The sequence below is a fragment of the Megalobrama amblycephala genome, linkage group LG16 (genome assembly GCF_018812025.1).
Source record: "Megalobrama amblycephala isolate DHTTF-2021 linkage group LG16, ASM1881202v1, whole genome shotgun sequence".
Taxonomy (NCBI): Eukaryota; Metazoa; Chordata; class Actinopteri; order Cypriniformes; family Xenocyprididae; genus Megalobrama; species Megalobrama amblycephala.
In genome coordinates, this window is record NC_063059.1 from 38,827,947 (window position 1) to 38,842,324 (window position 14,378).

Sequence of the window (14,378 nt, forward strand, 5' to 3'; positions counted from 1 at the left end):
ATTCAGGAGACAACTTAGACTTATATTACATCTTGTGAAAAAGCATTCTTGGGCACCTTTAAAACTTATATTTGTCATTCAGATGACCAAAAACATCCTAATTTTAAAGGCTGATCACCTGTCAATTAAGAAAAATATATATATTTACAAGAGAGATATTAAAAGAAGGGCTTTGTCCAAAACAAAATAATGTGATTGTTACAGCTGAAAAACTTAAAAGGCAATTTCAAATATTATTTTTACATTATTTATGAAATTAATGAGAGTAACAGGATTGACATAATGGTAACAGGACTGACCAGAGTAACAGGGATGGTGGGACACACATTCTTCAGCATACAATCTACTTATTTTTTTACATTATACTATAAAGTTTCTTACTTTTTAATTGACATTATATTGTATTGCATTTACTTTTACATGGCTGTATTAGTGAAACATTACATTTCTAAGAGATCAAGAGCCTTATTTATAAAATGTTGGACAGAAACCATCCTAAATTTGATCTTACGATCATTTCTCAGATGTGCGTATTTGAGATTCTTAGAATGAACGTAAACATAGAAAACGAGTGTATGTCTCTCTTTCAGATGTGAAATATATAGCCTAAATTGCAAATAATCTTGAACTTGTGCACAGCTGAATGGTTTCAGATCTCTGCATTGTAAACAACACCTAATTAATGTCATTTAAATCTGACAAGGAAAAGTGTGTACTGTACGGCTGTTCAGACCCTGATGTGGCGCTAAGCACTTTTTCACGTTTTTATAAATATGAGCGTTGGTCGTGGATTTAACACTCTAAGATCAAATCTGTGCATATGCACATTTATAAATGTTTTAAGGCTATTGTAATTAGACCCATGCGTCCATACCGGTAGGTTTTGTCTGTGTCAGTGTGTCCCCTCACAGAACTTAAAATATACACTGCCCGGCCAAAAAAAAGGTTGTTGTTTGGATTTGAATAGGTAAATACTTAAGAATCTATGAATGGATCATTATTGCAGTGATTATTATGTTTCTAGCATGTTATATGTTTGGCAATGGTTCTTTTAACCCTAAGAGATGTAGTGTGTAGCTTTTCTTTTCTTAAACAAATGTGTTGAAAGATGTATCATGGCCATTTTCCAGAAAGACAATGCCAATATTCAACAGGGTTAACTGTGAAAGAATGGTTCACAGAGCACAAAGAATCATTTTCACATAGGAAATGGACACTTCTGAGTCCTGACTTTAACCTCAGTGTAAGTCTTTGGGATGTGCTGGAGGAAACTTTACAGAGTGCTCACCTCTTGCATTGTCAATACAAGATCTTGACCAAAAATGTATGAACCTCCTGATGGAAATGACATCAGAACATCAGAACACAAAAAGTGTTGTAGTACCTAACCAGCAGGAGAGCAGTGATGTATGAACTAAATTTGGTGACAGTACGTGTGTTACAGTGAAGTTATTGAGTATTTTTCATAATATAAAATGAGCAAAAGGGTTTTGGGTTTTGCACCTTTCAGACGGTCCCTTCAGACGTGTATCTCCACCGCCTGCTCATAGAGACCAATTTATTATAAAGCACATTTGAGGAAAATTGGGTTGTTGTAGCTTGTTGTCTAGGTTACTATGATTGGAAGTAGCTGCATTTGTGTTTTAACTACGTTTATCTCACGAGTTATTGATCCGGGAAGCTCGAATGTGTGAATATATTGCCAACTTTATTGAACTGCTTGACATAAGCACTGACTGCATTTCTTTATATTTAAGTCCAACAAGTTCAAACTCTAAGAGCTGCGCATTATTTGTGTACATTATTAACGTATGTTACTAACTGAAACACTACTGCCAGCCAGCGGGACATTAAAGAGGAAGTGTTTGTCCGAGTTCACAGCAAGGCAACGATTATATCTTTGCGAGGGAACGCAAAGTTTCTTGAGGGAACGCAAAAGTTTTGCGAGGGAACGCAAAAGATTTGAAAAAAAAAAATTCCTCCCATCCCAAATTTTTTTCCACCAGCACTTAAAATTTCCCTCCTTCCTAATTTCTTTTCCCACCACCACGTCCCTTTAGGGGCTCCATAAAAGTTAAAGGGTTAAAGTAACAATTGCACATTTAGGCTACTTGTATCCATCACATTTCTTTCTTTCTTTCTTTCTTTCTTTCTTTCTTTCTTTTTTTTTTAACAAAGCAACATCAAAATCTTTCCACACCTATTTGGGAATCACTAGTCTCCAAGTACTAATCGATTATAATAGATTAAAGGTATAGTTCATCCAAAAATGTTGTCATCATTTACTCACCCTTTCGAAACCAGTATGTTTTCTTTTCTTCTGTGAAGAAGATATTCTGAAGAACATTGGGAACCAATAGAACTAATTTTGGTGCCCATTGACTTGTATTTATTTAAGAGTAAAATACAGTTTAGAGAAATAACAACTACTAATATATTACTAAATATTTCTTACACACACACACACACTTATATATATATATATATATATATATATATATATATATATATATATATATATATATATATATATTTATGTAAAGCATACATCATGTCTGTTCTTTGAAAATATGTTGCACTGAAAAACAACCTACTTTTATGTCATTTTGTGTTAATCGTGTTTAAGATTTGAAAATATTATTCAAAAGTATTTCTTCTGATTTTACAAGTATACATACAATTATACCATTTCTGATCTTCAACATTGTAGGGCAGGGATTCCCAAACGTTTTTCTCAGCCAAACTCTGTTGAACTAAAATATTTATTTGAAGTCCCCCTGAGATTAATAAAGTTAATATTTCAGTAATTCAACAACACACTTTCATGTTCACTGTTCTCTGTTGTTGGTTAATGTGGCGTGCAGGTAAACAAATTAAATATCTTTTTTAGTGTTTTATTTGATTATTTTTACAGTTGTATGCTTTTTATCAACTCTAACAAAGCGAAATTAAGTGAATGTCTGCTGTCTGAGATTATTAAAACAGGGCCTTGGCACTCAATGAGAACAGCCTCCATGTATGTCCAGCTTTTGAAAAATAGAATAATATTGTTGAGGTAACTGCTGGCCTATATAAGAAAGACTGGGTCATCAGAACAATGCTTTAAACATTTATACACTGTATTATATAATAATGTACAAATTGCAATGTTTATGATGAAGAAAGATTAATAAAACATTCTCCTCAGGTATGTGTTTTATGTAGTTAACAGAAACACTGGCTATATGCGAAATAAACAAGAAATTAAGGATGACTCACAACAGGCTAGTTTATAAACATTTTAATAGGGCACAAGTAATAAACTGTACTATCTCAGATTAGAATAGGTTTTTCACTCATTTGAAAATGTCAACTGTTGCAGTTAATGCTTAACACTGAATCTTCATTACCATTTCAAAATAATCCATTAAACGAGTTTGATTTGAGCACTAATATTTTCAGTTCTATTTGTCTGCATGTTGTCTCAAGGCCACGCCCACAGCAGGGGAAATAATATGAATATTCACATATGCTCCACCCACTGGAACAGTTTTTCACAGGAACTGAATTTTACACAACACTGGCGCGTTGTCTAAAAGGGTTGTCCCTATTCTCTTATGAGTCATGGGTGTGTTTTGGGCATAATGTGCAATAAACCAACCAGAGTCTCGTTTCCCATTCACTTTAAAAGCCAGTTGCACTCGCGCCATGGCGGATTCGCTATTTATATGGCGGAATTAGCAAGCAGAAAAACTGAACGCGTCTATAGTGAGGAAACGAATCTGCTTGTGTGCAAGGTTAAAGCACGTGAAAAGACCATCTACGGGACAAGTCGGATTCCACCAAAGCATTTTTATCATTATGCACACAATAATAATTTTTTACATTGTAATCATTTTATTTTTAATATTTGGCATGTTTGTGTGCTGCTGCGCATCCCTGTGTGTGTAGTAAGCAGAATGTACATGCGTTGTGCACCCGCATTTAGGCGCATATATGCGCCATTGACTTTAGACCAGGTTTCAGTTGGTAAATGGCGCAGTCTATTTAGTAACGCTCCAACAATGCGCCTGAACACAACTTGTTTGTAGACCAGCACGCCCATGGGCACACGAATGGACGCAAATGCATTTGCTATTTAAACAACATGGCGCAGGACATGAAAATGATACATTGAGCCAGGTGTATGATATAGGGCCCCTTATCTTAACGTTATTATCATCATAAATGATCAAATCTGTTCTGTTATAGTTCAGTTCATCAGAAGAGATCAGAACCAGAGTCCAGCTGTGTGTCTATGAGGAGTGATGAGTCTCTGAATCCACCAATATTGTTTAAGAGTGGAGATACACAGACTGATCTGAGGTATAATGTTTCTGTAAAAGATATGCATTGATTATGATACAGAATGTAAAAAAGACATTATTAACTCATGTAATCATGTGGTATTCTAATATTACAGCCATGAAGTCCTCAACAGGTTTAGATCAAATCTGATGAAGAAGTTTGAGTGTCTGTATGAGGGAACAGCACAGCAGGGAAACCCAACACTCCTGAATGAGATCTACACAGAGCTCTACATCACAGAGAGTGAGAGTGGAGAGATCAGTAATGAGCATGAGGTGAGACAGATTGAGACACAATCCAGGAGAGCAGAAACAGAGGACACACCGATCAAATGCAATGACATCTTTAGGCCTTTACCTGGACAAGACAAACCCATCAGAACTGTGCTGACAAAGGGAGTCGCTGGCATTGGAAAAACAGTCTCTGTGCAGAAGTTCATCCTGGACTGGGCTGAAGGGAAAGAGAATCAGGACGTCCAGCTCATATTTCCACTTCCTTTCAGAGAGATCAATTTGATGAAGGACAAAACACTCAGTCTTTCAGATCTTCTTCATGCCTTTTTCCCTGAAACAAAAGAAATGGAAATATCCAGTGACAAATATAAAGTATTGTTCATCTTTGATGGTCTGGACGAGTGTCGTCTGTCTCTGGATTTTCAGAGCGATGTGAGGTTGTGTGATGTAAGTGAATCAGCCTCAGTGGACGTGCTGCTGACGAACCTCATTGTGGGGAATCTGCTTCCCTCTGCTCTCATCTGGATCACCTCCAGACCAGCAGCAGCTGATCTCGTCCCCTCTGAGTGTGTCCATCGAGTGACAGAGGTACGAGGCTTCAATGAGCCACAGAAGGAGGAATACTTCAGGAAGAGAATCAGTGATCAGAGTCTGGCCAATACAATCATCTCACACCTGAAGTCATCAAGGAGCCTCGACATCATGTGCCACATCCCAGTGTTCTGCTGGATCTCAGCCGCTGTTCTAGAGAAGATGTTGAGCGAAGCCGAGAGTGGAGAGATTCCCAAGACTCTCACTCAAATGTACACACACTTCCTGATCCTTCAGACCAACATCAAACATGAGAAGGACTATGAGAAGAACGTGACAGATGAAGACATGATCCTCAAACTGGGGAAAGTGGCTTTTCAGCAGCTTGTGAAAGGCAATGTGATCTTCTATGAGGAAGACCTGAGAGAGTGTGGCATTGATGTGACAGAAGCATCAGTGTACTCAGGATTGTGCACTCAGATCTTCAGAGAGGAGTTTGGCTGGTATCAGGGGAAAGTCTTCTGCTTTGTTCATCTGAGCGTTCAGGAACATCTAGCGGCTCTATATGTGCACCTCTCCTGTACAAACTACAACAGAAATGTGTTTGACCAAATCACCAAACAGAGTTTGCGGTCTAAAGTTAAGGACTTTTATAAACACAATTCATCAAAACATGTTTCATTATCTGAGCTGCATCAGAGAGCTGTGAATGAGGCCCTACAGAGTAAAAATGGACATCTGGACCTTTTCCTGAGGTTTCTTCTGGGTCTGTCAGTGGAGTCTCATCAGATTCTCCTTCAAGGACTAATGAAACAGAGAAGAAGCAGATCTGACAGCAGTGAGAAAACAGTTGAGTTCATCAAGAAGAAGATCAGGTCCATTGACTCTCCAGAGAAATTCATCAATCTGTTCCACTGTCTGAATGAACTGGGTGATCATTCACTAGTGGAGGAAATACAACAGTATCTGAAATCTGGAAGAATAGAGGAAGCCAAACTCTCTTCATCTCAGTGGTCAGCTGTAGTTTTTGTGTTGTTGACCTCAGAGAAGAAGCTGGATGTGTTTGATATTAATACATTTGTTGGAGGATACGATAAATCTAAAAAACTGAAGGTTTTTCTGAAGCTGCTGCCTGTGATTAAAGAATCCAGATCAGTTCAGTAAGTATCTTTGAGAACAATCACTTCACTGTTAAAACTTTAAAAGAATAAGTAAGGAATAATTGACTCCGGGCCGTTGAATTATTAGAAAATAATGCACAACCAAATTGGTAATGCGCCACGACTCGAAGTGGATTTTCTAATAATTCAATGGCCCAGAGTAAATTATTCTGCTTATACTATGGTTACCACACCTCAAAACATTGTTCTGATGTTGTATTTCAAGACATTTGTCATGTTCTTGTCCTTAAAACACTCTTGTGTGGGACTAATTTCTTACGCAGCTCATCCCAATCCTCCGTTGCTAATTCCAAAGTGTAATTTCAGAACTAGTAACAGAGGCTTGAGCCATTCATAGCAGAATAATACAGTTATTAATGCAGTTGAGAGAGAGAGACATTTGACATTACAAACACTTTATTTTACCATATTATAAAAACATTTTTATAATTGAAAATACTCAATAACAATTAATAATAAATACAATATGTAACTTCTAACCAATATTGATTTCATCAAATTTTCAACAATACCAATGAAACACTAATTTATCATCATCATTCACATAAATAAAATTAACATTTATGCACCACTTCCTTTTAAAGATTAACATATCATTATTCATTTTATAAAATTCATACTCTATTTTAACTCTTGATTCCACCAAGGCTTTAAACAATTCTTCTATATTTATTCCTCCTCCTTCAATTTCAATTTTATATGCTTTCCAAATAGTTAACTTTGCCTGACCAATTAAAAAATCGGAGAAGATACAGCACTCACTTTGAGACTTAAAATATTTAAACCCAAAAATGAATATTGTTTTTGAAAAGTTCCAACCAAAACCTTTGAAGATGTTCTCCAAAAGATCCAAAAGAGGTATAATTCTGTAACAATCAGAAAAGATATGAAAAACAGTATCTGGTACATTACAAAATTTGCAAACTGAAGATATGTTAAGGTTGCACTTAAACAGGAAAGTTTTCGTTGCTAATGCACAATGCATGATACGCCATTGTAAATCTCCTGATCGTTTTGGAAATGGACTTTTATAAAACAAATGCCATGAAGGTGATTGTATATCAGGGACAGATAGACAACTCCTCCATTTTGTGTCTATCTTATCCTTGAAATGTTCACAAATCATAACTTCACACATGCTATATACAAATGTCGCTTATTACTTTCTGAAAAGGACATATGTTGAAGCTCTCGTAAAGAAAAAAGTTGTCTTACAGACCCAAATACTTCAGGAAAAGAACATTGATTTGAACCACCAACAAAAAAATCTTAAAGAAACATATTCAATAATGTAGGAAATCCTTTCTGACCTTCTCCCCATTTGTTTAGTAATGTCTTGTACAGAAGACCTTTTATTTTGCTCTGTGTCAATTAAATCTCCCAATTTTAAAACATCAGATGAAATAAAAGTGTTGATTTCAATATTTGGCAAATAAGATTGATGACATAACCATGGATTATAAAAAAAAAAAAGTGGTTCTTCCAGACCAAAATGATTCTCTCTTTCCACATTAAATATACTCCATGCTCTTAATACAGATCGATAGAAACCATTCACACTAAACCTTTCAATTAGATTATTAGACATTAGGAATAATTGTCAAGTTCCATTTTACTAACAGCTCGTAATACTGCTAAACCAAACATAATCCATGGCTGCGGTTTAGTGTTATAAAGCAGTTTTTGAGCCGATTATAGTCTCATAGCTTTCCATTTAGAGGTTAAATCAATGAGACCTTGACCACCCTCAATCACGGGTAAATTCAGTATGCCTGGAGGAAGCCAATGATGCCCTCCCCAGAAAAAAGTTCACAAAATGTATCTGGAGCAACTGTAAAAGTCCTGCTGGAGGATCTAAAACAGTCAGTCGGTGCCACAACATTGAAGCAGCTAAAGTGTTTACCACTAAAACTCTGCCTCTATATGATAACTGTGTTTGAATCCAACTCCGTCTCTTTAATCTTCCCAGTATCTTTTCAACTACTTCATCCTAGTTCTTCATCATAAATTGTGGAGTTCCAAAAAAAATTCCAAGGATTTTCAATCCCTCTGTATTCCAGTGGCATTGTTGTGGGAGATGAGGTGAAGCTTCTTCCTGCCACTGACCAAAAAGTAATGCTTCTGTTTTATTCCAATTTACCCGTGCTGAAGATGCTTTTTGAAAATAATCCAGATGCTTGCACAGTTGAAAGATATTTTCTTGAGATCTGACCGTAACATTGTTAGTAACATAGGCAATAAGCCTAACTGTAGTAGTTTCCGATATATTGGGATTGAGGACTGAGATACCTTGCAACTTTTCCCTTAGAACAATTAATAAAGGTTCTATAGATATTACATATAATAGTCCTGAGAGGCTGCATCCTTGTCTTACACCTCTATGCACAGGAAAGGGTCTTGTTAAAATTCCATTTATCTTCAGCATGCTGTAAATATCTGTATAAAGTATCTTAATCCATGAGATGAACTGTTCTCCAAATCCAAAAGCTGATAAGTCATTAAAAAGATAACCATGGTCGACTCTGTCGAATGCCTTTTCCTGGTCAAGTGACAAAAGGCCTACATCAAGTCCATATATCTCAGTAAGATGTAATAAATCACACACAAGAAAAATAGAATGTTTTAAAATGCAATAATACTCTTCATGAATTATAGAAGCCATAACCTTCATCAAGCGATTTGTTAGTGCCTTTGAAAGTATCTTATAATCTATCCCTAAAAGGGAGATGGGACGCCAGTTCTTCAAAACTCCTAAATCTCCTTTCTTTGGCAATAATGTTATTACAGCTCTTCTACAACTAAGAGGAAGAGTTTTTGATTTTTCACATTCAAGAAATACACCATGTAAATCTGGTCCAATCAATGACCACGAAGCCTTATAGAATTCAGAGGTCAGTCCATCCAATCCTGGAGATCGTCCTGCAGACTGTTGTTTAACAGCCGCACTCAATTCTTCAAATGAAAGTGGCTTTTCTAATTGTATCTTCTCATCTTCAATTAATTTTGGAATTTAACCAAGAAAAAAATCCATTGCTTCAAAATCGCAGGATTAAGCGCTATAAAGTTCTTCATAAAAAGATAAAACTTGCGAAATAATTTCTCTCTTCTCTGTTGTCTCTCTTCCATCAGGTAATTTAAATTTTATTAATTAATTTCTTTTCTCAAACCTTTCTTTCCAAACCAAAAAAGAATGATGTTGAACAGTCCATGTTGTTAAGTTGAGTAAATATTGTTTGTACAATTGTTCCTTGATATCTTTCTTCAAACTAATTTTTCAAAAGAAAATTGTTGTTCAAGCAAATCCACACTTCGTGTTCCTTCTCTTTCACTTATGGAGCCATTCAATCTCATAATTTCTTGCTCCAGCTGTTCAATTTTCTTCTGGATTTCTTTTGTATTATTTTTACATACTGTTGACAAAATGACTGAATTTGAATTTTCCCAATGTCCCACCATTGACTTAGGGACTTTAACTCTGTCTTTCTCTCTCTCCAAAAGAAAGTGAATAAATGCACAAACGTACGATCTTGCAACAAACTGTTGTTGAATTGCCAATAGGATTTATAAGTATTGTTCAATGTTGAGACTATGACAGAGACATAATAATGATCAGAAATTGGTGTAGGATTAATTTTACTTTCAAAGAATTTTCCTCTTCTACATTTCTGAATGTATATCCAATCTAGTATAGCCTGTGATATTATATTGGAATTTGTTTTCAGCCATGTATACTGTGAATGAAATGAAATGTTATCACCTTCTTAAGAGCTTCTGCTGAATTTGGGTGGGGTTCATCATGATTCCTATCAACTGTATGTGTTACAGTGCTGGTGTGTATAGATGAGGCAAATACAGAAAGCCACAATCAGTAGGCTTTAATGACAACAAGGAGCAGAGAAACTACTACACAAGCAACTATACAACAACAAGAACAGACAAGGAGTGAAGGGAGCGAGTCCATATAAAGGGTGTGCAGATGATGATGTTCAGGTGCAGGTGATCCGTGATGATGGGAATTCTGAATTCTGAGATCGCAATAAACGTGAAGGACTATAATGCATTAAGAGCTCGCTTAGTTACTGGGGAGCTAAACCATTTAGTGCTTTGTAAGTAATTAGCAAGATTTTAAAATCTATACAATGTTTAACAGGAAGCCAATGCAGTGTTGACAGAACTGGGCTAATATGGTCATACTTCCTAGTTCTAGTAAGAACTCTAGCTGCTGCATTTTGTACAAGCTGTAGTTTATTTATCAGGCGAGCAGAACATCCACCCAGTAGAGCGTTACAGTGATCTAGCCTTGAGGTCATGAACGCATGAACTAACTGTTCTGCATTTTTCATTGAGCGCATATGTCGTAGTTTAGATATATTTTTAAGATGGAAGAATGCAGTTTTACAGATGCTAGTAACATGGCCTTCAAATGAAAGATTGGTATCAAAGAGCACACCCAGGTTCTCAACCTCTTAAACTCTGCCAACCCGGATAAGGGATGAAACTACGTCATAATTCATGTGTTACTGCTGTTTTATATTAAACCTGTAGTCTAACTGATGGCGAAGACTTAACAGAGCAGCCATCAAATGTTAGACAGTATTCTAGGTTATTACGTGAAGAAGTTTTTGGTCCAAAAATTAGAATCTCTGTTTTTTCTGAATTTAGTAGTAGGAAATTACTAGTCATCCAATTTTTTATATCAGCTATGTATTCCGTTAATTTTGTGAATTGGTAAGTTTCGTCAGGGCGCGAAGAAATATAGAGCTGAGCATCATAAGCGTAACAGTGAAAACTAACGCCATGCTTCCTAATGATATTTCCCAAGGGTAGCATGTACAGAGTAAAAAGCAATGGTCCTAGTACTGAGCCTTGCGGTACTCCATATTGAACTTGTGATATGGAGTTGCGATATGACCTCACTTCGTTTACTACTACAAACTGATAACTGTCAGATAAGTATGATTTGAACCATGACAATGCAATTCCACTAATGCCAACATACAAACCAGATTCCAAAAAAGTTGGGTCACTGTACAAATTGTGAATAAAAAAGGAATGCAATAATTTACAAATCTCATAAATATATTTTATTCACAATAGAATATAGATAACATATCAAATGTTGAAAGTGAGACATTTTGGAATGTCATGCCAAATATTGGTTCATTTTGGATTTCATGAGAACTACACATTCCAAAAAAGTTGGGACAGGAAAAGTTAAATGTACATATAAGGAACAGCTGGAGGACCAATGTGCAACTTATTAGGTCAATTGGCAACATGATTGGGTATAAAAAGAGCCTCTCAGAGTGGCAATGTCTCTCAGAAGTCAAGATGGGCAGAGGATCATCAATTCCCCCAATGCTACGGCGAAAAATAGTGGCGCAATATCAGAAAGGAGTTTCTCAGAGAAAAATTGCAAAGAGTTTGAAGTATCATCATCTACAGTGCATAATATCATCCAAAGATTCAGAGAATCTGGAACAATCTCTGTGTGTAAGGGTCAAGGCCGGAAAACCATACTGGATGCCCGTGATCTTCGGGCCCTTAGACAGCACTGCATCACATACAGGAATGCTACTGTAATGGAAATCACAACATGGGCTCAGGAATACTTCCAGAAAACATTGTCGGTGAACACAATCCACCGTGCCATTCGCCGTTGCCGGCTAAAACTCTATAGGTCAAAAAAGAAGCCATATCTAAACATGATCCAGAAGCGCAGGCGTTTTCTCTGGGCCAAGGCTCATTTAAAATGGACTGTGGCAAAGTGGAAAAAGTTCTTTTTGGAAAACTGGGACACCATGTCATCCGGACCAAAGAGGACAAGGACAACCCAAGTTGTTATCAGCGCTCAGTTCAGAAGCCTGCATCTCTGATGGTATGGGGTTGCATGAGTGCGTGTGGCATGGGCAGCTTACACATCTGGAAAGGCACCATCAATGCTGAAAGGTATATCCAAGTTCTAGAACAACATAAGCTCCCATCCAGACGTCGTCTCTTTCAGGGAAGACCTTGCATTTTCCAACATGACAATGCCAGACCACATACTGCATCAATTACAACATCATGGCTGCGTAGAAGAAGGATCCGGGTACTGAAATGGCCAGCCTGCAGTCCAGATCTTTCACCCATAGAAAACATTTGGCGCATCATAAAGAGGAAGATGTGACAATGAAGACCTAAGACAGTTGAGCAACTAGAAGCATGTATTAGACAAGAATGGGACAACATTCCTATTCCTAAACTTGAGCAACTTGTCTCCTCAGTCCCCAGACGTTTGCAGACTGTTATAAAAAGAAGAACCCAACTTTTTTGAGATGTGTTGATGCCATGAAATTTAAAATCAACTTATTTTTCCCTTAAAATGATACATTTTAACATTTCATACATTTACATTTCAGTTTAAACATTTGATATGTCATCTATGTTGTATTCTGTGTAACGTCTGGATGGATCCGTTCAGAGTCAATAAACTTTGGAGTTTTCAGAACGCTTTTAACCTGATGAACTTTGTTTGTTAATCACTAACTCGGCTCCGGACGACTGTGACTTTCGGCAGGTTTGTGGACCTGTGAGGGTAAACAGAAAACTGCAACTTCCTCACTTTGGTGACTTCAAAAGGAGCACCCCCCCCAGAGACTGACCAGACCCACATTCCAACACCCACACACACGGGCACACACACAAAACACACACACAGACGCATACAGAAACACACAAACATACATTTTTGACTGTATATGTAAGATACAATTATGCCAACATATACCCATCCTGTATTTTGAAGCGTATGCATGTTTCCTAGTGTTTAAATGAGTGTACTTGTGCTAGTGTGCATTTTAATGATAGAATTCTGTCTGTAAACCATAACTTCTTTTATAGGCATTTCTGATGTACCGAGTTTGATCTCTCCGTAAAGCTCCGGACACGAGCTATTCACTGAGATATGTCACACAGCTGACAAATGCATTTTTCTATGTGTTTAATGATACTGTGAAGAACGCACTCCATTTGGAGATCTGATCTGACAGTCATAAATCATGCAGATTAAGTCGTGAGGCCAAACAAAGGGAAAGCTTTCCCGCCAACTTTGCACCCATGTTATTGGCTACCCCACCTCAAGGAGGTGTGTCGGCTTATCTGTCATAAAAGCAAAGACGCACAATTTCTTGTGTGTTCTCTCCCGATTGTCTCACGAGCATCTCGTGCACGTTTTTCCCGGACATCTCCGGTGACCACGCGCTGCCATCGCGCTCAGCTTCGGGACCGCCATCTTCCAGCGAAACTCACTCTCAAGTCCTCAGTTTAAACCTTCCCGCGGAACGGAGGAAGCCAACGAACTGCACCAGCGCTAACCTGAAATTCGACACACACAACCAATGCAAGTATACTGCCGTTTCTCAATCTTAGATGATGAAACTGATTTCCGTGCTGGCTTAGGACTGGTTGTGAGTTTGCTACTTGCCTTCTCTCTTTCCTTCTCTACTTCCACTCTTGTACATAGGTGTGTATATTCTTGTATATATATTTAGATGTATAACCTCTGTATTCGTAGTTTGCATATATTAAAACGTTATTCACGCTCGATTGTTCTGTTTGTTCTTTCAGCTGAAAACCAAGTCACTTTAACGTTTTTCGATCGCTTTATGCTTTGATGCTATAAGTTATTTTCATGGCCAGAGAATAACTCTGTTTATAATATTCCGTGAGGGACTTAGTTTGCTGGACAAACGAACAGTTTCTCTAAATAATTATTAAACCAGAACTAATCATATATGTAATTGATTATAATTCGTTGTAATTGATTCACAATATATGTTTAATTCCCCGTTGGGTCGATATATGAATCATAATTTATTCATAACCTTATGAATTATTATATTCATATTTCATCCATAAATTGATTAATAACCGCTACATTTGTTACATCTGAATAAAATATTGAAATTTGAATATTGAAGTTTTTATTCACAATAAAAAGTGTACAGTGTCCCAACTGTTTTGGAATCAGGTTTGTAATTTTCGAGTCTATTTAAAAGAATATTGTGATCAATAGTGTCAAATGCAGCACTAAGATCCAGTAACACTAATAGAGAGATACAACCAC

General features: G+C 36.9%; 1 protein-coding gene across 2 annotated transcripts in view; it reads left to right on the top strand.

Moving 5' to 3' along the window:
- The window catches only part of LOC125248570 (NACHT, LRR and PYD domains-containing protein 3-like), a 32,940-nt gene that overhangs the window by 2,482 nt on the left and 16,080 nt on the right, over positions 1-14,378 (top strand). For both annotated transcript variants that reach the window (XM_048160541.1, XM_048160542.1), the window contains 2 exons: positions 4,231-4,344; positions 4,442-6,250. In XM_048160541.1, the coding sequence (XP_048016498.1) occupies positions 4,231-4,344; positions 4,442-6,250 (1,923 nt within the window). The remainder of the gene's footprint in view (positions 1-4,230; positions 4,345-4,441; positions 6,251-14,378) is intronic.